Source organism: Trachurus japonicus, chromosome 15, assembly GCF_045865225.1.
Source record: "Trachurus japonicus isolate A0001 chromosome 15, Traja_1.0".
Taxonomy (NCBI): Eukaryota; Metazoa; Chordata; class Actinopteri; order Carangiformes; family Carangidae; genus Trachurus; species Trachurus japonicus.
In genome coordinates, this window is record NC_140921.1 from 28,517,184 (window position 1) to 28,540,827 (window position 23,644).

Sequence of the window (23,644 nt, forward strand, 5' to 3'; positions counted from 1 at the left end):
AAATCCCATTAGCCTCCGTAGCGTAGCTCTGAGCAGCTCGCGGCTCTGCTCCGCCGTTCTAAAAATAGCTTGCACCAACAATTAAAGGTAATGAACCTACTGCTAAAACTATTGGGATTTTGGCAATGTGCCAATTTGCCAAAATGTTGAACCATCCCTTTAATACAAAACTCAGACTCAGGCTGTCTAATGCTTCACTGTCTGACTGTGCAGAACATTTAGACATTAGTTTTCAAAGGAATAGATATAATTTATTTAACATTGACAGATTTCTTATCCTTGAAAGAAATTTATTTTTATTTTTATGGTTGTCTATCTATTTTGACCGAGCTGTTTGAAGTTAACAGCAGATCTGGATGACACCGAGCTGAGAGAGGTTGGAGGAGCCTGTGAATCAGAGATAAACAGAGGATTCATATCCAGACTGTATAAAGGCTGAGTGGTAATGAGAGTGTTAATGAGAAGATGAAGGTAACATTGAGATCTCAAAGGAAGAATAGTATAGCCACTGTAACTTTCAGTGGAAATGCAGATTATGTATGGAGGTGTCTGAATAGATATAACTCAGGAGAGGAGAGGATCCAAAGCGCTGGAGGCTGTCTGGGGGCTGGATGCCAGGGACTGTCATATATTATTGTAATGAAAAACTGTTTGGTGTATTGATATCAGCTGGTAAAATCTGTTGGTAGGCACTGTCTGCTCCCAAAGGACATTTTCAGAATGGTGACAGACACTTTTTTGTACCTAACAACTGAATTGAACCTTGGTAGTTTGCTTGGTAGGTTGTGGTTGAGTGGTAAGAACACATCCCATCTTGGCTTTGCCCCAAAGCAGTGATAGCTGATTGGAACCGTAACCATCAACCAGGACGATCTTACCTGCATGTCATTCCCTCCTAACCCTAACCCTGTGTCTCTACACTGTCCTATCTAATCAAGGCATAAAAAACACCCCCAAAAAGGCTGGACCCCCCCATTACATATTTTGTTACAAACGTCAATATTAGATTTGTAGATAAAGGTGATGTAATTCCATCCATGTGAAACCAACAGAAAAAGTTTTTAACAAAAAAAAAGAACAAAGATACTAATTCCTAAGACAACCCCACATTCGTAATCTATTTTTTCAACGAATATTCTATCACATCCCTGGTTTTTACTTTTTGAAGGCTGCGGAAAGTTTTTGCAGCTAGTGAAAAATCTTAGTCATTATGAAATCTGAAGGGGAAACAGAGCCCAGTGCAGAACAAGTGTAACTTACCTCCACCATGGCTGTAAAATTTTAATAACAGCCAAGTATATCAGGCCTCGTCCCAGATCAGTTATGAAAAGTTAGAGGGAATCATACCAGTGTTCAGTTTTACAGCTATGCAGTTTATTACGTATAGTGTTACCGTCTCAGGGTGAAATGCAGTAAAGTGTTGCAGCAGCACTCAGATGATCTGCAGGTTTCATTTGTATGTTTATAGTTTCACATTGAATTCAACAGTGGTCACAGTATTCCTCCATCCAGTCCACCTGAGCTCTGATCTCACCTCCCTCTCAGTCTGAGGCCTCTCTAGATAAAATGTTGTTTCTTCTTCAGTGGGTGGATTTTAAATCTGTATTCATACTCACTACCTGGGATCAGGATGTAGAGAGCACTGAGATGGAATTGTGTCCTGACTTTGAACTTCATATTTTGGTAAATTATAGACAAAGTCTTATAGTATCACCTTCTATGAGTCATCTTCTCACCAGCACTTAGTCTAAGGAAATGACTCTCTAAGCATTTGAGGGATTCACTCTTAAAGCTGTATGTCTCACAGTTGGAGTTGTCATATCTAAAACTCAACAAAGTGCTGACTCAGTAGGCAGCACGTTGCAGCAGCACTGCGTGTGTGTGTACATGTCTGACTCCACGTGTGTTTGTGTTCTTTCAGGACTACAGTCTCGGCGATGACACCGTGCTGGATCAGATCAATTTAGCAGAACCAGACCAGTACCAGCTGCCTGATCTTAGTGCGGAGGAGCAGGCCGTCATCCTGGGCATCTGGTGAGTCCAGTCCCTCAGAGCTCAGCACCGTCTCTGCAGCTCTGGTTCAATATCTAAAGACACACCAAGACGGAAACAAATCTATCGACAGTATATCTGTCATGTGTTATATCCAAAGTCTGAAGACTGGAATTATTTCTCACCATCTTGCACATTAAAGGGATAGTTCAACATGTTGGCAAATTGGCCCATTGCCATAACCCCTGGCGTCTTAGGAGTAGGTTCATTACCTTTAAAGCAGAAGTAAGCGATCTGGTCGTTTTGGCTAACTTCTTGTCAGCCGATGGAGTTAGCAGTCCCCGCCCTCGTCCCTACATCACCACATTCATGCACATCCCTTGGCAGCACACACAGAGAGGACCGCCCCTTTATGCCGTTCTCTCTCCTCATTGGATAAAGGTTGTAGGATACAAGGAAAGTTTTCTCCTCGGCTTACAGCAGAGCAGAGTGACTGACAGACCCGTGTTTCAGACCAAATACTTAAGTGATTGCTGTCGGAAGATATAACTATTTAAGACTTATATTAACACAAACATTCTGCTTACTTCTGCTTTAATTGTTGGTGCAAGCTGTTTTAGATCGGTGGGGCGGAGACGTGAGCTCTGCTAGGGGCGCTGTACTTTCGCCTTTCCCTCATCAAACTCATCAAGTACACAATCCAACAACTCCAAAACCCTGGACAAGTTGTGACCTGCACAAAAATCTATGAATATGAAAAAAAAAAGATATATATATTATTGATACACACAGAGCTTTCTCACATGCTGCTGATGTGTGAAGCAGGAGTCAGACCTCTACTCTGTCTCTAGGACCTGTGGATTGTTCTGAATTTATGCCCCACCCTCTGTAAATAATGAACTCTTTGTGGTGGAGGTTTCTCTCAGACAAGGCTGAATATAAAACAGTCAACATGATACCAGTTAGCTTCACAGGGAGTCGGTGATTAATCCCCGTTCTGCCGCTGCTGGGGTTGAATGAAGGTCAATGGAGTAGTCGGGTAGATTGCTGGGAGCTGATTGATGAGCAGCAGCTCTGTCAGAGTTAATGGCAGATCAGCACAGCCGCATGCTGCTTCAAGACCGTGTCACAGATTCATATCTTGTACCTCTGGAGTCAGGACACTGAACCAATCAGAGTTATATAACTTTTGAATAAGTCCTCTGGTGTCATGGAGGAAGGAAATACTTTTCTCTCCCACGGCGACCTGCACTGATACTGATCATCACCACACACATACAGCACAACACACAGCCTGTGTGTGTGTAGTCACATGCAGACATGTGAGTAGTCACATGCAGACATGTGACTGTAGTGTGTTCAGTGTAGACGGTGTCAGTGACAGAGAGGTGTCTGACAGTCTGACAGTCTGAAGTGTTCACCTTTAACCCCTCACATCACTTTAGCTTTTTTAGATTGTGGACCAGTCAACTGTACGACATGATTTATATCACCAGATGAAGTCATCACAGATCAGTGGACTCGCAGTTGATCCTTAAAGGGACATTGTGTAACTTCTCCTGTTATCTATTCACAAAAATCGATTATTTCGTTCAAATTATGTTTTTCATTAATCAGTAATCACCCCCCATCAACAAAGTGAAGTGTTCCTTTCAGCTCTGAATTAGCCGTTCATATCATTCATATCTCCATGGAGCGGGTAAGCTCGGTGCTGGCTGCCATGTCGTGTCGCCATGTTTTTACGTTCAGTGGCAGCGTGACGGTAGGAAACCACGGAAACTCAGCGGAGACACCGGAGCTGTCGGCTCAGGTCGAGGTGGCGTCTGTGAAAAGTCACCACGGTAACGCAGTGAGGAGGAATGGAGCGTTACACTGATGCTGCATTCACCTGCAGTCGGGCAGACGGCCGTCGGTAACAAACCAGATGTCATTTTAGTCACAGAAGCCGGTAAAACGTGGGTCAGGTAAACAATACGACATCACCATGACAACATATTGTCACGTGTATTGTTTTGCCTCGTGCTGGCGGACCACTTGTTTACATAGAGGCTTGTTTATGCCGTTACGTGCAGCGGCTGTCGTCCGTCTGCCCAATTTCACGTGAATGCAGCATGAAAAATACGATTGAGTTGCTTGCGATATACAACTGCAACGCTAGATGGGAGGAATTCCTACACAATGTACCTTTAAACTCTACTGATGGACTCAACCTGTTTGTTTTGAAGGTTTCAGCAGCTGATTACTGTTGTTATCTGTGTGATGTGACTGACAGCTCATTAATGAATCAGTAACTGGGCCTTGATATTTAAGTAAATCAGATAGAAAGAGAAGTTTGAAGTGAGCATACTCTGAGGAAGACTAAGTGATGCTGCTGAAAGCTCTAGGTAAGGGACCATCCCCCCGGTAGGATGGATAAAACCCTGACATGAATCAACTTCGCTTTTTTTCTCTCTTTTCTCTGGCAAGTCAAGTCACAGGTTACAATAAGTCAAGTCCAAATCAACTCACATTTTTATTGCAGTCTTACCTGCAGTATCAGGTTTTAATAAAGATAAAAGCCAAGATGGTACCTGTCAAATAATAGTATTATTTGGGCAATTTATCTAACCTGTTTAAAAAGTCTGACAATGAATTGACCATATTTACCACATATAGAAATATACATTTTATAGGTTGTATTCACCATTCAAAAGTATTTCAACATGAAAGAGGGAGTGAGCAAAAACCCAGTCATTTTGGGTTAGAGGGAAGGTGCTATATTCCTTTTTTGGCAAGTGGAAATGTAGATTTTATTGGTTTTATTGTCCATTTAAAGGCATTTCCACAGGGTCCACACTCTTCTGTCTTAACTCTGAGTCTTGTCTTGCAGCACTGACTTCCAGAAGAACAACCCCGTCCACAGACTGACTCAGGAGGAGCTTCTGGCCTTCACGTCTGTAAGTCAGATTTCTTACTGCTCTGGAGTTGGACATGTTGACAGCTCACTATTGGAGACTCACTCTAGTGGTCCATAGAGGAACAGCAGGTTCATTGTTCAGCCCTGCAGGTTGATGTGTGATTCATACAATAAATACATTCTGACTCTGTCTAATAATAGGTCTGTCTAATCCACAGAGATGACTTTTACATTCATCTTCCACTTGGTGGCACTCTGACATGACAGGATCATTACAGACAGTCAGTCACTCAGAGTAGTCAGACCTTCATTTGTTCATATATTGGTATATTTTCCCTTGTTTACCTCATCTGAAGTATCACATTGACATACCGTATTTTCCGGACTATAAGTTGCGTTTTTTTTCCTAGTTTGGCTGGCCATGCGACCTATATTCAGAAGCGACTTATATATGAAAAATATACGCTATGTCATCTATGACCACAAGAGGGCACCGTCCACACTTGTGACAACTGAGCGCTGCCACTGCACCACCGAAAAAACCATAAACCATAAAGAACACAGAAAAAATGCCACCAAAAAGAAAAAGCTATACTGCAGATTTTAAACTGCAAATTATAAAGTATGCAGCCGAAAACGGTAATCGAGCAGCAGAGAGAAAGTTTGGAGTGAGTGAAAAACTTGTCAGGGACTGGCGAAAAGCAGAGGTAACTCTTACTTCTATGAAAAAATCAAAAAAGGCAAACCGCGGGCTGAAAGCGAGATGGCCAGAGCTCGAGGAACGAGTCCACAGATGGGTTATTGAACAGCGTGCTGCTGGACGTGGCTTATCAACCGTACAGTTACGTCTCCATGCCCAGGTAGCTGCAAAAGAGATGAAAATAAATGATTTTGCTGGCGGGCCTTCTTGGTGCTATCGCTTCATGCAACGCAACCACCTGTCAATCAGAGCACGGACCACGGTGTGTCAGAAGCTGCCAGCAGACTTCCAAGACAAGATCGACAGTTTCCGTGCATTCATTGAAAAGCAGGTGACGGAACACAATGTGTCACCGGACCACGTAATAAATATGGATGAGGTCCCCCTCACGTTTGACATCCCCATGGGCCGAAGTGTCGCAGAGAAAGGGCAGAAATGTGTGAGCATAGTGACAACTGGTCATGAGAAATCACACTTCACGGTGGTGCTCGCATGCTGTGGAGATGGCTCAAAACTGCCCCCAATGGTCATTTTCAAACGGAAGACGATGCCGAAGGCCGAATTCCCCCCCGCTGTTGTCGTGACCACAAACGTGAAAGGGTGGATGGATGAAGAAATGATGAGCTTTTGGCTCACAAAGTGCTATTCTAAACGTCCAGATGGCTTCTTTAAAACACGCAAAGCCCTGCTTGTGATGGACAGTATGCGAGCGCATACAACGGCACGCATCAAAGACAAAATCAAAGCCTGCAACTCCATCCCCGCTATCATCCCCGGAGGCTTAACTAAAGTGCTCCAGCCACTCGACATCTCCGTGAACCGGAGTTTTAAGGCAGTCTTGCGTCGCATGTGGGAGACCTGGATGGTGGATGGAGAGCACAGCTTCACGGCAACCGGCCGGATGCGCCATGCAACCTTCCTGCAAGTCGTTGAATGGATAGAAACAGCGTGGAATACAGTGACAACCGAAACGATCCTGTCGGGATTCCGAAAGGCCGGACTGACAACAGCTGATGCTGAGGGTGAGTCTGATGACAGCCGAGCAGAAGAGGAGACGGCGCTTCATCTTCCTCCCGAGTTGGCGGAGTTGTTTAGAAGCGACACCGAGGATGAAGAATTCAATGGATTCAGTGATGCAGAATGAGATCGAGAACTTTATGAACTTGTTCACCTGTTAAATTTATATTTTTTGCCTATGTTCTTCAGGCTATTGTGCAGGCCAATTGAATAATCCTTCCAGATTCAGATAAATGTTCGTTTTTGGATTCCTATGAAATAAAAAAAAATGTTTCAAAAATAAATGCGACTTATAGTCTGGTGCGACTTATATATGTTTTTTTCCTCTTCATGACGTATTTTTTGACTGATGCGACTAATACTCAGGTGCGACATATAGTCCGGAAAATACGGTAAGTATTTATACACTTCACTCTGACATTTGAAGTTAAAGTCAGATTCCCTTATTGCTTTGAGCTCGGAATGTTTCTACACCTTCACTTGTCTACCTGTGATAAACTCAGTTGATTGGGATATAATGTGGAAAGAGACACACCCATCTGTATTACCGTATTTCCTCAAATAGTGGCCGGTTTTTAATTAATAGGGTCTCATATAATGGCCGGGGGAGTTGTTTACACAAACAAATAAAGGCCGGTGCCACATACAGGCCGGGTCAAAAAAAAACCACAAAAAAAACCAGCTGCCGTCTGGAACAAACTGACAAGGATGTGATCAGAAACTCTTTCAATGCTTGTGTCTGTGAAGACTGACGGGAGTGAAGCCGACCTAATCCAGCCTTTACCGCTCTGATGATGATCTGAGTTGAGTGAGAGCGAATTGCTACAACGTTCGCAACGGAGACAGAGACCCAGGTCTGACAGCGCAGCGAGAAGCACGTGAGGAAGATGAAGATGAACTACTAAACGATGAGCTTAGTCCCTAATGTGTGATGGAGAGATTTAGAAATAAAGGCCTCACTCAAATAAAAGCCTTCCTCCAATAAAGGCTGGGTATCCTGGGCAGTTGTGTAAATAAAGGGCCCGGTTACTTTTGAGGGAATACGGTTGGTCCCAAACATTTCCTAACAGTTAGATCTATAGAGGTCAGTGGTATCATAGATGACTTTTAGTTTTTAGTAAAATGTTTCATGGTTGAAGTTTATTTCAGATGTTTTTTTCAGATGATTTCCATTTAATAGGAAGAATAAATTAGAGAGCTCAGCGATGCAGTGAAAAATCTCCTAATCTGCTATGTGAATGGGAGCGTGGGTTGGTGCAGGTATCCATGGCGCCTGGATGCTCGCTCCTGTTTATATGGGCCGAGGACAACAGGAACGTTATCTGTGGAACCACAGAGGCGTCAGGATATCACAGCCGGATTTCGTTTCCTGTGGTTCTAGCTGTGACTGAAGCAGGTTTTGGCTTCAGCCCCGGGAGATTTAACATTGTTGTAGATATCACACATTTGAAACTGCCTCACATGTGCATCACCTTATCTCTGCCTGGCCCTTATCAGTGATTGATCGCATGTTCTCATGTTATTGGCTCTGTTGGGTCTCGATGAAGCCTCATATTACATTCTAATCTCTGTGACTGTTGGAGTAATACTGGTGGACTGTAGCTGAATCCACTTAAACCACCCACAACACATACACACACACAAATTCGGTGCAGTTTATAAACGTGTGTGTGAGGCTAACAGTGTAAAACATTGATGTGAAGTTCAGCCGGTTCAGTCCTGAGTGTGTGGATCAGACTCAGAGATGTTGATCTCTGTCTGATGTATAATTCAAAAGCTTTGTTGAGGTGAAAGTGTGATGCAATGCTGGCAGCAGAGTTTCAAGTTATAGCTCAAATATAAAATGATGATTATAGCTGCTGCGCAGCGATGGGTCGGGTCCGGGCTACTTTTGGGCAAATTTAGGCAATTCTGAGCAACAAACAGGAGAATAGGAAGACAAGACAGTTGTCCTTATAATGTCCAATTTGCATCAGTTGAGGATTGAACCCACAACCTCGGGAATCAAAGACCATCTATTGCACTGAGCTAATTGACAAGTGGCAGTTCAACAGTGGCTTCACAAATTGAGTAAGCCATTCACTGTCGTGTAGGCAGAAAAAGAAAAATCAGTTTTTGAGGTAAAATAATGATATGTATTTGTCAAACATCTACTATGAGTCTAAGATGTTAGGAGCATTCGCAGATGGACCAGTCCAAGCTATTTGAATTTTTAAATTTAGAAGCTTGCTGTGATGCCACCATTAGGACAATTGTCTTGTATTTCGTGTTGAGGACATTTGACATTTTGATCTGTCATCATCATCATCACCCTGGCTGGGTCTCGAGCTCACAACCTCTGACACCAAGAACCAGCGCTTAACTCAGTGAGCTAATTATCTGGAAGTGAAACATGGTGTGTGTCTTCTCAAATAGACTCAGGGAGTCAGTGCCCGGGCAGCTGTTGTGAACGCAGATTTCTGTTATCTAAACAAAAATCTGTTAATACATAAATTGCATTTAGACAGCAAAATAGCTTGAGGACATCTGACATTTTGATCTGTCATCATCATCATCACCCTCGCTGGGTCTCGAACTCACAATCTCTGACACCAAGAACCAGCTCCTAACTCACTGAGCTAATTAGCTGGTAGTGAAACCTGCTGTGTAGCTTCATTTATCCACTCAGGTGAGTCAGTGCCCGGGCAGCTGTTGTGATGAAATGGTCAAAATGTCAATAATTCAGTCATCTAAACAAAAATCTGATAATACATAAATTGCATCTTGACAGCATGGAAATGTTGGTGATTTGTTTTTAATGATAAGTGTTTTGCTTCATAAGAGAAAATATGATGTTTAAAAATTCCACACTCACATTGGCTGCAGTTGTTCCCATGAGAGCAGAATTCAAAATGTTCTCAAAAATTCAGTTTTTGAACTAAAATTCTGATATTTGCTAAACTTCATCAACCATGACTCCAGAATATTGTCATTTTTTTTCAGGAAGTTTGAAAATGTATTTAGCAAGAATTTGATGGTATATGTTTACAGTAGTGTTTACAGTCAAACGTTTTCATGCACTGTAGGCTCAATTTTTGCTTAATCAAAAATCCGAGAAACAAGTTTTGTGGAGGACGGTCTGGAGATGCGCTGTAGCAAGTTTGGTGTCAATTGAGCAAAAATTGTGGGAGGAGATACATTTTAAAAGTTTTACAGTTATTGAAAAAAACAGAGTGATGGACTTCATAATTTGTAATGAGTTTAAGTGGACAAAAGTTTCAGCAGTATTGAGGCTACATTGTGGTGAAGTTTCAACACTGTAGCATCTACCGTTGGTTTGGTAGGAATTTTTTAAGTTTTTAAATTTAAACGCTTATTGTGCCCCCCCTAGGAGGGGGGGGCACATGTCCTTGGAGTTGAGTGAATCTGGCATGGGACTGAACCTTTGTGCAAAGTTTGGTGAGTTTTCGCCCATGGGAAGTATGACTTCCTTGGAAGAAGAAAGAAAGAAAGAAATAAAGAAGAAGAAGAAGAAGAAGAAGAAGAAGAAGAAGAAGAAGAAGAAGAAGAAGAAGAAGAAGAATTCCTAGGAATACAATAGTGTCCCGGCAGCTTAGCTGCCCGGACCCTAAATAAATATAACCAACATCTTATTTTTTATTTCTTATTTTTTTTGTATTCAGATGTGAGCAAAGTTTATTTCTTGATCTTCAAAATAAAAGATTTCCTATGAAGACTTCTTGTAAACAAACCAGCAATATTCTCACCAAAGTGCACTGTATATATCATTGAAGCTATAACAAACAAGCTCAACGCATCCCCTTCCTCAGTACAAAATGTATATTGTGATAATTATCCATCTATATGAAAAAGATATCTCATTTAGTGTGGTTACTACGTATCTGATGTAGAAATTATATATTTATTTCAGCCTGTGTTAAAGTAATGGAGGGATCTTACAAGATAGTCAGCACTCAGGGTATCGTTCATGGCCGAGCTCAAGGTTATCATTTTTTTTTTTTTAAGACGTGCTGCTGTTAACACCCCTCTGCTCCACTGAACCTTGTGTTTAAGGCTTATGATCATGGGCTGTGGCTGGGGGACTGCTTCTGCACTGGGCTCTTATCTGATGGGCCTCTCCTCTGTGTTTGAAGGCAGCGTTGGCAGCTGTACAGACCAGAGATCAGAGATAACATCCATGTGTTTCTAAATCACAGAGAGGAGAAGATGAAAGAAGAAAAAAAAGGAAGCGACTCAGAAGGAAAACATGGTGGTACCAGCAGCAGACAAGGCTCAGGAAACTGATTTTGAGGTGGTTCAACCATCTGACCCCACACTTAAAGGGATACGCCAACATTTTTTTCTTCGTGTCTTGCCTCACTCCCGAGTCCATGACAAACAGATAGACACCATCCTTTCGACTGTGCGTGCAGTAACAAGGGAGATAGAGCCCGTATCGCCCGTAATTAGCTTAGCTCAAACGCTGGAAGTGTATAGGTAGTGTTAGCCTGCCTCCACCTACTGTAAAGTCATCAGAGAAACTCTTCGGCAACTCTAAACAGCGGGCCGATCTTCGTCTCAGAGCTGACAAAACTCTTCGGTAAGGCATCTTGAGCGGTCAAATGCCGGTAACGGGACCTGATCAGTCAAAACGGAGGGTTCAAGCTAAGACGGTTTATTTTGGTTCAAGCTAGCTACATCAAGGGTAGGTTAGCTTCCTATTTCAAAGTAAAAGCACTAATTCTATCGTCATGGTTTTCTGTATGTATTTATTTTGTGAAAATAACCGGAAGTGCGTTGGTCACAACGGCTAGCTTGAGTAGCAGCTGGTATTTAGACAAATTAGCGACACACTGCTGATCTAAACGGCTACTTTCTCGCCTAAAAATGTTTGAAATGTCGATAAAGTGATATATTTACAGAGTTTAGAGCTAAAATGAAATCAGCTTCTGACTGCTGATTTCGGCTCAGGTAGGAGGCAGGCTAACACTACCTATGCACTTCCAGCGTTTGAGCTAAGCTAATTACGGGCGATGCGGGCTCCCTTGTTACTGCACGCACAGTCGAAAGGATGGTGTCTATCTGCTTGTCATGGACTCGGGAGTGAGGCAAGACACAAAAAAAAAAAATGTTGGCGTATCCCTTTAAACATAGTGAGAACTGACCCTCCACGGACTTCCTCATTTGGACAGAAATGTTTTTGTTTTGTCCACATGTGCAGTTTTTTTCTTCTCATATTGTCTCAGTTTTGTCAAATTTGAATGAAAAATTAGTAAATTGATTGACTAATAAATTAATAAAGTGCACAGTAACATTATAGCATCCATCAATGATCTCTGGCCATCAGCCTTGAAAGTGACATCACGTCAAGCACTTAGGCACCAGGTCAGAGAGTCAGAGGAGTGTCTGACTCCTCTGACAGAGGAGGGCAGCGACTTACTGGAGAAAAGGTCGACTTATTAGCTTCAGATAACAATTTTTTTTTAGATGTTAAAACAGTGTAAAGCAGGGTTTCCACTACTACCAATACTTTGCACCCCTTTCCACTACAAAGTTACAGCTCCACTTCACTCGGTTTAGATGCTTTTCCATCAGGGCTGAGTCCTTCACAGTTCCTCCTCAGCGGGGGCGGGGTCGTCATATCACGGTGGCTATGGCCACGTCGTCTCGCTCTCTTTCTTCTCTCCTCTCGTCAGCTCCAGACTCACTCGTCTACACCATGTTAACTCAGGTGAAGGAATAACAACAGTCTCAGTGGGCGCTGCTGCTGCTGTGTTTTTAAACTTAGTGGTTTGATTCTTGTTGGACATCACACTCAAGTGCTAGTGGAAAAGCAAAAAAAAAAGAAAAGAAACCTGAATAGAACCGCGTCACGCTAGAAAAGGACCATAAAGAAAAGCTACAGTACAGTTCATAAATTTGAACTGTCCAGCATCATTTTGATCATCCTGACTGTAGCTAATGATCCATGATCTAAAACGTTGGGTTTGAAGTTATGATGGACCCATCCAGCTAGGAGCTCAGTCTGAGCAGTGGTACTTTGTATTGTTATGTCTTATTGTAGTGTGTGAGGAGAGCTGCTGCAGCTGCTGGCTCTGTGAGCAGGCATCTTCCCAGCCTACATGTAGATCCAGGAATCTGCAGGCTGGTTAGATGGTTGTCACATGTCTGGCTGTCGTCACCGATACCCGACTCCTGACGCTGTCCTGGAGGAGCATCTGAAGCTATGACCCAACCTCATGTAGCAGAAGGTGTTTCAGAGGAAAGGTGATATTATTACAGTTAATTAGTTGATATCATCCTCGAATATATGTAAGAAAAAAGAAAAGAATCCAGTTGTATCACTGATTATATACTGTAGGTTGCGGGTTGATCCCATATTGTTATAGAGAAGAGGTGAAGGTCCCTTCATCTTTATCAACACCTTCCTCAAAGGTCTGTCTGTGGAATAGTCTGGTCCCCCTTTACATTGGGCTGAGAGAACTAGGGCTGACCCCAAAAAATCGAAGCTTTGTTCATTGCCATGGTAATCGATCATGACGTCCGTGATCAATTTTTTTTTCTTTCCTTTTTGACACCAGTTCTCATCGGCAATTGTTACATTAAAATGAGTAGGCTACTTGGCATCCTGGAAACCTGCCTGATTTTGGAGATATGCAGTGTTTGTTTGCCATACATTTCATTATTATTTCATTATTTCCGCTGCGATCGCCCCCCCCCGGTCAGACGTTACGGTCGTTGCCGCCGAAGCTTCGATTTTGATCAATTTTATGTCCGCGAAGCTTCGATTATCAAAATATGATAATCGGGACAGCCCTAGAGAGAACACATCCACAATAAGTGTATGAAGGTTCAGTCAGTATCATTCAATCAGTACTCCACTCAGCTCTTGGTCCAGACCACAGTTATCTCTTATCTCGACCACTGCAGTGTTCTTCTAGCAGGACCTCTGCATGTCTCCCTGCCACTCATTGACCAACGCTGGCTACTGGTGCTGCCTTCAGAGCAGCTTCTGGGTCTGCACCGTCTACTTCGACTTGTTCTTTCAGCCTTGTTTTTCTTCTCAAAGTGCTCCTTCTCCAAAGAATGCCGTGTGTTAACCGTGATTCCATCCCTGCTCACAAGACTCTCAGTCTAGACTGTCTCCTCTGTGGTTCCCTGGTGGTGGAACAGGCCAGTGAGTCCTGTCAGAACTCTAGGAGTACGTCCTTTCCTAATACCTGTTTAAGTAGCACTTACTCTGTACTTTCAGTGCACCTCCTTCATATAATCCCCTTCCACTTATTAAATAGATGTAGCACTTAATACACTACTACTGCACCGAAGCTACTGATGTTCCTCACTTGGATAAAAGCATCTGCCAAATGACTCAAAGTAAATGTAAAAGCTAACAAGGTAAGGGATTGTGTTACAGTATGTCTCACCTGTTTAATTTAGTCTAATGACTCTGACTCCATCAGTGCAACATCACATACCTCTAACACGATTTTCTTTATTCACTAAGCCAGGACTTTTGGACTTTTTTCTATTTGTAGCAAACCGTGATTTTCACTTTAAAGAGAAACTATGCAAGATTTTTACCTTAAACAACAAATAGCTCTGGAGTAATAGTGATGCTTAAAAAAATGACCTGTAACTAGTTCCAGGGAGAATGGAGGCTCTCTGCCTTCCACCTAGCGTCTCTTGGCTGAAAACCAACCTTGTAAGATCAGAGCCTCTGACCCGGTGTCCCAGCTCTCGTCTCTGCGACACAAACGCGCTGCATAACCTGTAATCTTTGTTTATGATGGATAAGACTACACAAATATACACATTCTAACATTTTATATGATATTTTACATTATCCACCGCTCTATGGATTGATTTCTCACTGGCTTCATTGAAAACAAATGCACATGGCCAAGAGGAGGGTTAGCAAAACAGAGGAAAAGAGACTGGACTTGCATAGTTCCCCTTTAAATGTGAACATCTGTGCAGGAAGTGATGAGTCGCAGCCATAAAAAAAACAACACTCTGAAGTGACAAATGAACAGATTGAACAGAGTCTCTGTTTTCGAGGTTTCACAGTGTTGCTCCACCTCGCACAGCGTGCCGTGTCTCCTCCGTCACGTCGGAGCGCGTTTCACTCACTGCAGCTGCTCCACAGGCTTCAGTCTGAGGCTGGTGTCTGCCTCAAATAAATTATTCCTCCACCTGTCAAGCGTGCTCCCAAACAGACCTGTGTCTTCTCCACTCTGCATCACCGTAGGGCAGAGAGACGCATCAGGTCATTAGATTCAACAACAGACAGAGTAAAAAAGTTTGTTGATGCTGAAGATGCTGACAAAGTCTAAGCTCTGACTAATCATTTGATTTGAAGTGCTCAGCGTCATCGTCCGATCAGACCTGCAGAGCTTCCACTAACATTGTTTGGTCTGCTCAGCCTCTGCACTGGCTGGTGTTTCTGTTCTCATCAGTGCAGTGGTGCAACATGCTGCAACCTGTTTCTTTTTTTGTTGTTTTTGTTTTTTTGTTGTTGTTGTTGAGATAAAAACCTGAGCATCCCTCCCCCCTGCTGTCTTTAATCAGCTCATCTGAAGCTGCAGCACTGAGCTGTCCCACCATCATACAGCACATTATCACCGCAGCGCACACATTAAGACTTAAAGGCTGTAATAGGTTTTAATAATGAGCTGCTCTCACTGCACTCGCTGCTTGTCTCATTAAAGTGAGGACAGCTAAGTTCTGTAAGAGGGGGAAGACATCACCGCTGCCTCTCACCAGGTTGGGAAAATCTCTACTGACCCCACTGTTTCTTCTCTTTATATAACTTTACCCATCTTAAAGAGATAGTTCAACATTTTGGCAAATTGGCCCGTTGTCATAATCCCTATAGTCATAGCAGTAGGTTCGTTACCTTTATTTGTTGGTGTAAGCTATTTTTAGAACGGCGGAGCGGAGCAGCAGGCTGCTTAGAGCTACGCTATGGATGCTAAAGGAATTTCTTGGTTTCCCTCATCAAATACAAAATCCCAAAATCCCAAAACTCCAAAACGCTTTCATGTCAGGTCAAGTTGTGAGGTGTCAGGTGGACAAGTTGTGAGCTGCACATTCACCACGCTATGAGATAATAATGGAACGTTACGAAACGGAGCTGTTTTCGAGGTAAATACAGGGTAAATACAGAGACTGCTTGCTGAAAAACTGTCCCTGAACGCAACACGCATCAGAGGTTCTGCATGAATTTGCCTCTAAAACAGCTCCGTCTCGTAACGTTCCGTTATTATTTCATAGTGTGGTGAATGTGCAGCTCACAACTTGTCCACCAGAGCATTTTGGAGTTGTTGGGTTGTGTATTTGATGAATTTGATGGGGGAAACCAAGAAATTCCCCTAGCCTCCATAGCATAGCCCTGAGCAGCCTGCCGCTCCGCTCTGCCGTTCTAAAAATAGCTTGCAAATAAAGCTGCTATGACTATAGGGATTATGGCAAAGGGCCAGTTTGCCAAAATGTTGAACTATCTGAACTATCCCTTTAAGAGAATGTTATTTTATTTCTGTGATGTTAATATCGTTGCGCTGGACGTTGGGCGCCAGTTGTACGATCTCCACTCAGCCCTCCTGCTCAGCTCTCTGGGCTTAACTGGTCACTGTAACCGATGACGCCCGAGGTGACACATAGAAAGTGAGCGGTCTGAAATGAATGGTCTTCATTCAAAGCATCAGAGCTTTTATGATAGAGCTAAATGTGGAGTAATGGAAAGAGAGGTAACAGCTCTCCTGTGACACTCTGGAGTTTGAGAGTTTGAAGTAAAGATGGAGGAGATTTAATAAAATCTCAAGCAGTGCTTTACTTGCCCTGAGTGTAGCAGGAATAAGTTAATATTAGAGACAAGTCCTGGTCAGTGGAAACTCAATACTTCTCCAGTGTTTATATAACTCTGTCCTGCAGCTATTGTGTAGCAATACAGTAGAAATTACAATTTCCCCTCTCTCTTAAAGACACATTGTTTTCTGTTTCTTATTTCCTGGAGCTTCTATCTATCAATCTGTCAGTCATTTTCCTGCATAGAAGAATTTTTCTGTGGATTATGAGGAAGTAATTCATCTCATTGTGGGTGGTTTAACAATATTGTGTGGAAACGCAAAAATGATTAGATGTGGTGTCGTTTGTTGAAGGAATCAGCCCAATACTGAATATGTATCAAGTGATGTGTTATACTGTAGGTAATCGCATAGTGTTCTTTATTAAGTTCTGATGGCTGCTCATTGTGGATATTAGTCGGAAAATATCATTTTAGGATGCATAATTACAGGTTTGGAGGAATATTGTATCCAAAGCAGAATACTGATTGGTTCTGACCAGGGTTATTATAGTTAACTGAAACTAAGACTAAAACTAAAACTAGCAGTGAAAAAATATTTAGTAAACTGAAATAAAAATAAAAACTACAGTGAACTTTCCAAAACTAAGTAAAACTTTAGTTCAGTCAGATAACATCAGCTTAGTTGTAGTTTTCGTAGAGATGGTAAAGTTGCAGGAAGAAAACACCACAGCTCAATATGGGACGAGTATGACCCACTGGTAGATAAGAGTGCATGTAACATGATGAGGACTGATGGGAACTAGGGATGCACCGATGCATCGGCCGAACATCGACATCGGCCGATGTTCGGCTCGTTAACTGCCATCGGCCATCGGCAAAAAAAGATGACATTCACTGATGGCAGTGGCCGATGTTTATGTTGGTTTAAATGTCGCATGAACACTGTGCTCGGGAGGAACCTTTCTTTTTTCCTTTTTTGGGGGGGAAGATATTAGTGGTGCAAAGGATCATCATTGATCCGTGATCTGTTCGGATCTTCGGTTCGGCACATATGTGATCCACGGATTGATTTTTGAAAAAAAAGTTGCGCGCATGTTTAATAAACACACTTGCAGCGTGGTCATGGCGAGCCAGCGAGAAATCAATAAATGGAGCGGTGGATTACATAACTGTCATAAACATTACGTTACGCAGCATGTCTGTGTCGCGGTGCCACAGAGACAAGAGCTGAGACACGGACACCGGGGGGGGCGGCCAGGTAGCCTACTACACTGATGTTACAACCAGAGAGACGCCAGGTGAAGGCAGAGAGCCTCCGTTCTCACTTGTAACCAGTCACAAGTCATGTAGTTAACTACCACAATTACTCTGGGGCTTTTTAATTGAGGTAAAAATGTAGCACAGCCACGGGAGAAATCCTGCTTAGTTCCTCTTTCAGTGTACATTATACAGATTATTTTTAGTTCATCAACCATTTGGAAAAAAATAACCTTTCATCATTCTGTCTCTGTGTTCCTGCAGATAAAGGGGGTTAGGGAGAGAAGTCTAAGTAATTTTACATATTTGAGCATTTTATAAAAAAAAAAAGTAATGCTATAGTTACTTTTCCTGGTAACTACTTTTACCATGTAGCAACTCTAATACTAACTCTAGGCCACTGTAAGTGTTTTAAGGTTATGTCAACTAAAAATTGACATTAAAGGTTGTTTTTGTTTCATAAATTTGTCTAACTGAATTTGTGCTCATTAAATAATAATATGATGAAGAGCTGAAAGACTTTTAAAATAGTTCAGTAATGTTTCTGTGGCACCAAAGACGGAATAAATAACAAAAAGAAAAAACATCGGCATCGGCCATCAGCCAAGTTGTTATTTTAAACATCGGTACCGGCATCGGCCCAGAATTTCACAATCGGTGCATCCCTAATGGGAACATTATGGGATGCAAATAAAAGGGAAAAATCCCAGAGGCAGAGACAGAGGTTTTCTCCTAAAACCTGAAAAACTAAAACTGAGACTAAATAAAAACTAGTCAATATCTCAAAAATAAAAACTAAACTAAAACGGCTTCATCACTTGTGGAACTTACTAAAACTAAACTGAAATAAAAAAGCAAACTGAAAAACTAAATTAAAATAAAAACTAGAAAAAACATTTCCAAGAATGGAAATGGTGTGAATGCTGGAAGCAATGCTGAATGAGCTGAAGAAATTGTTGAAAGAAAGAAAGAAAGATTGAAACAAGAGAGAAAAAAGAAAAGGACAGAAAGAAAGAAAGAAAGAAAGAAAGAAAGAAAGAATCAAACAAAGAAAGAAGTAAAAAGACAGAAATGGAGTGAGTGAAAGAAAGAAAGAAAGAAAGAAAGAAAGAAAGAAAGAAAGAAAGAAAGAAAGAAAGAAATGGAGTAAAAACAAAGGAAGAGAAAAGGAGTAGAAAGAAAGAAAGAAAGACTCAAACAAACAAAGAAGTAAAAAGACAGAAATGGAGTGAAAGAAAGAAAGAAAGAAAGAAAGAAAGAAATGGAGTAAAAACAAAGGAAGAGAAAAGGAATAGAAAGAAAGAAAGAAACAATCAAACAAACAAAGAAGTAAAAAGACAGAAATGGAGTGAAAGAAAGAAGAAAAAGAGAGGGGGATGATAGATAGAAAGAGGTAGATGGATGGATGGATGGATGGATGGATAGAGAGGGAAGGATAGAAAAAGTTACGTAAAATACAAATGAAGGAGTAGAAGAAAGAAAGAAAGAAAGAAAGAAAGAAAGAAAGAAAGAAAGAAAGAAAGAAAGAAAAAAAGGAGACAGAGGGGTTAAAAAATAGGGAGGGGTATAGATAGATAGATAGATAGATAGATAGATAGATAGATAGATAGGACACATGTTAAAAGCTGCATCCTATGTCCCAGGCTCCACCTGTAATTGTACTACTATTAATAGAGTTGGAAAGACTAAACGTCTGAACTTAAATTCATGAGAAAAATATAAATTGTTGGAGATGTTTACATCAAAAGTATAAAATAATTGAGAGGTTGATGAATGTGAGCTGAAAACCTGTGTGTGTGTGTGTGTGTGTGTGTGTGTCTGGGTGTGTGAGTCTGACGGTCTCTCTGTCTGCGTGTAAATGTGCAGAAAGTAAAACTGTTAAGCGCCACAAAACTCCTCTCTCCCTAATGATCTGATTGATTGGCAGCCTGCCCTCAGAAGTTACCATGGCGACTACCATGCTTACATTTTACTGTGTGGAACAGTGTTGTGTTTGTGTGTTTGTCTGTTTGTGTATGTGTGTGTGTGTGTGACTGTGTGTGAGTGTCTGTGTGTGTCTGTCTGTGTGAGTGTGATGCCTGTGTTTGTGCGTGGACATCCTCTGTCAGTCTGGTTTATCATGTGTGTGTGTGGGGCTGTGTTTAAAAACATCTTAACGAGCAGCCAGGCTGCACCTGCACCTGTTCTATTTATAGACTTTGATAACGAGCTGGCCGCTACAGCTGGACCAACTGCACACAGAGCAGAGCAGAGCAGAGCAGAGAGATTTGTGCTCTGAGCAGCTTCCCAAAACAGCCCAGTAAAAGAGAACCGTGACTCTTATCAGAATATGGTCCTGACCATCTGGGCAAGCAGACCTTCCTGAGCACATTGATGTGCATTAAATGTTTGTAGGGCAAAAACTTTTCTCAGGGTCGCAAGGTAGAAAAGGGGGGCATTTCTGCTTTTCTAAAAAAATCAGCTCCTACTTTTCTATTGAAGTGGATGAGCCACTGGAGCGGGTCTAGCTGCACAATTAGGCTCATAGAGACAATTCTGTAAGTCTGTCTGCTGTTTTGAGCACATCAAATGAGACACAACAAGTGTGGCTACAAACCGGTGAGGAAATCATGTGTCTAGAGTTTAATTTGTGGCCGTGCTGGCAATTTATCCAGAAAAAATCCTGAATGTTTTTTCGATCCCTCTCACTCTAACGATGATGTCACTCACTCTGACCCAACCCCATACACACTCATTGAAAAGTGTGAAATTTGTCAGAAATCCTCATGTGCTTTTAAAGGATTTATCTCAAAAACGGTACAAGCTATGAAAAAGTTGTACATACAGGATGAATACATTAGAAGTTTGTCTACAGCTCAGAATTTGAATGAAGTCTCTAGCTGAAAGTATGTGGACGCTTTAAAGGCTGAAAGAAGTAAGAAGATTTGAAGAGTTTCAAGACTGTTCCAATGCATTCTCTATGGGGAAAAAAAAATCAGAAATAGTTGAATATTGCAAAAAGTATGAATAGTTGAAAAGAGAAAAGACATAGCACACCTGTCCCGAAAAGGCTGAACATTTTGATATTTGAATTGTTGAAATAGCACAAAGTATGAAGGACTAGTTACATGACGAAGAAAGGCAGAAAATGGCCGAACCGAATAACAATAGTGTGAATGCTTCCAGCATTCACACTAACTAAGTTGTAAAACTGTAATAACCAGCCTTGATGTGTTGTAAGTGACTGGACCTGGACAGACGAAGCTCCAGTCGATGAGTTCCTGATCCTGACTGAGTTGATGCTGACTGATCTCTCTCTTCTCCCTATTGTCATTCTGCAGTGTATACTGTCTCAGCCCAAGTTCTGGGGCGTAGAGGTCACGGCGCTTTGTCTCAGAACCAAACTGGAAAGAGGAAGCTCCCGCTGTGTTGAGAGAGCCATGATGCAAACCCAGGTAAGAACAGATGGGAAGAGTTTGCTTTTGTTCTTGTTCTTTTGTTCCTCTGTTCCTTTTCGCTGATATCTTTACCTTCAGACTGTGTGAATGTCAAATAATTTGATATGATTATTCTTTATTTCGAACATATTAAAAAGATGGAGGGAGAAAAAGACATATAAAATAAGTAACACGTTGTAGTGTCAAGTCCAATATTTAAATCAGTAAACAACGAATGCTCGAAAAAGATCAGGAGGAAGCCAAACTTTTCATTTCCCACCCCTTAATCACTACTCTATCATTCCATATTTAAAGTAAAACAAAATCTAGTTGTAACATTAATATTATTATAAGGTGGAGGCTTTTTTGCCTATCCCTGCACTATTTCATTATTACCTATTATGTTTTACAGTATGTTGTATTCTTTTAAATTGTGCAAAATAAAAGAACTAAGAACTAATACGTAGTTAACACACACAAGATTAGCTGTGTACTGCCTCTTCCCAAACTGTACCTGCTCATTATAATCTTGACATTGTTGGGCGGTGGTTGTTGCAGTAAGTCCATGAACACATCTTCATTTTCAGTCAGGTTTTTTTGTCAGGGGAACTAGCTGGCCAAATCCTCACAACTCTTAAATGACAATGGTTTTACATGTGCTGTGATCACATCTCAGTGTGTAAATGTGAACTGTATTCTGTCACATTAGGAGACGTGCACAATCCCAGTGTGGTTAGATCCAGTGTTGCTCTGCAGGATGTCTTACCCCTGATGAAAGACACTCTTCTCCTGTCCTCCCTCTGCAGGCTGTAGTTGACCACTTTGAAGACAAGAGCTGTCCCATGACAGAGCGCCTCAAACTCTTCTACTGCTGCCAGGCCCCACCCAGATGGGCTGTCCAGGTACACAAGAAAACATGTTCAAAAACGCATTCAGCTTTCACACAGTTACAGACTGTTCACCTCTGAACCCTCTCTGTTATGGAAGAGAACAGGTAATGTGGAAAAGCTCCTGCTGATGCTAATAATGCTAATAATTAGAAGACTGCTTCTGCTTGCATAGAGGAAGTATTTGATAATTAGCATAAACCACAAACTACAGCTATGACTGATTCCAGGTATTTGTTTCTATCCCAAAACACTGGACATAGTTAAATGTTGACTTGGCAGATGAAAAGTCAGAGGATCACTGAGGTGAATGTAAATCAGCATGTGTCTCGGTCCATGGCTGTCCACTCCATCCAGTCATTTTCCTGAAACTTTGAACCTGGTGAAACAAAGAAAGTCGAAGTTGTCAATCACATATCAGTCTATTTACTGCGGTTCCAGGGTGCCATTCCGAACGTTTACTTTAATGTGTCGGAATGCCGGCCCTTAATTATTTATGGAAAAGGGGTGCCTCTCTGAACCTGAAAAAAGTCCGCCATTAAAAGGTTTAAGGCACTGGGTACACTCATCACAGCGAATGCTTTGGTAGTACAGTGGTTAGAGCATCCGCCTCCAGTGCGGGAGATCAGGGTTTGATTCCCGGAGGAGCTGCATATTAGCAGAGACTTTCTTGGCCTCTACTTGATCTTTTTACTAAACTTACCAACTCCTTTCTACATTGCCTAAACCCAACCAAAGCACAGAGCAAGGACATTTATTTTGCAGGAAGTCAAACCACGAGAGAATCCAGTCAATTTTCAAAATAAAACACATTCGGAACAGCGCCCCTTCGGAAGGAATTTTCGGACTGGCAGACCGTCGGAATGGCGGTCCTTCGGAATGGGGGTCGCCCCCCATTTACTGCAGTGATATACAGTAGCAGTAGATGGAATAATAGTCAGCATGTTTACATGCACAGCTATGTCCAGCTGTGCTCATAGCTCGAGTTTGGCGTCTCGTCGGAGTTCTGTCCCTGTCCCAGTGTCCTGGTGGAGATATGCGTTGTGGAGATATGGGTTAATGCGGACCACTTTCCGGTTGACTTTTTTTTCACCTAGTAAATAACTGGAAATAAATAACTTGTGGGTCGGGGTTGTGTTGAGCCAAGGACTTCTTTTTATTAAACACGTCTTCTTGCTGGTTGCACTGTGTGAAATGCACTGAATCGGCGCTGATGCATTAGAACAGACGCTTCTTTTTTCTTTTTCTTTTTGTTGACTGGGTTCGGCCGGCTTAATGTGCCGTCTCTACTGTTGTGAAGCATGTATGAATGCATCGTCCAGTTTCAGTCAGATTAAGGCGTATACACGCAGAAGAAAACCGGTTTCCAATCACATTATCTGGGTGTTTTAGTCAGATATGAAGAGGTCAAACTAACGTGTTTGTCCAGTTATAGTCTGATTAAGGCCATCATTTGTTTTTTTCTACTGTGGCTTCAGGAGCAGCTGTCTATAGTCAGCAGTCAGTCCTGTGGGGTCGTCTCTGTCACTTGTAACAACAAAATGCTCACTTATGACATGAAGGAACCCTAGGTTACTAGTGCAGGTTATAAGCTGTTAGAACCTGTTGCATCAGAGAAGGTCAAAACACTTTTGAATTCACTTTTTATTCTTTGTTTTTTAGAGGGTGATTTAAAATAGAGGGTACAGAGTTCAG

The 23,644-nt window shown here is 41.9% G+C and overlaps 1 protein-coding gene across 1 annotated transcript in view; it reads left to right on the forward strand.

Moving 5' to 3' along the window:
- ttc27 (tetratricopeptide repeat domain 27) overlaps window positions 1-23,644 on the forward strand; it is a 104,489-nt gene that overhangs the window by 49,319 nt on the left and 31,526 nt on the right. Inside the window, exons 8-11 of the mRNA XM_085800881.1 lie at window positions 1,922-2,034; window positions 4,862-4,928; window positions 20,967-21,080; window positions 21,869-21,964. Coding sequence (XP_085657007.1) covers window positions 1,922-2,034; window positions 4,862-4,928; window positions 20,967-21,080; window positions 21,869-21,964 — 390 coding nt within the window. The remainder of the gene's footprint in view (window positions 1-1,921; window positions 2,035-4,861; window positions 4,929-20,966; window positions 21,081-21,868; window positions 21,965-23,644) is intronic.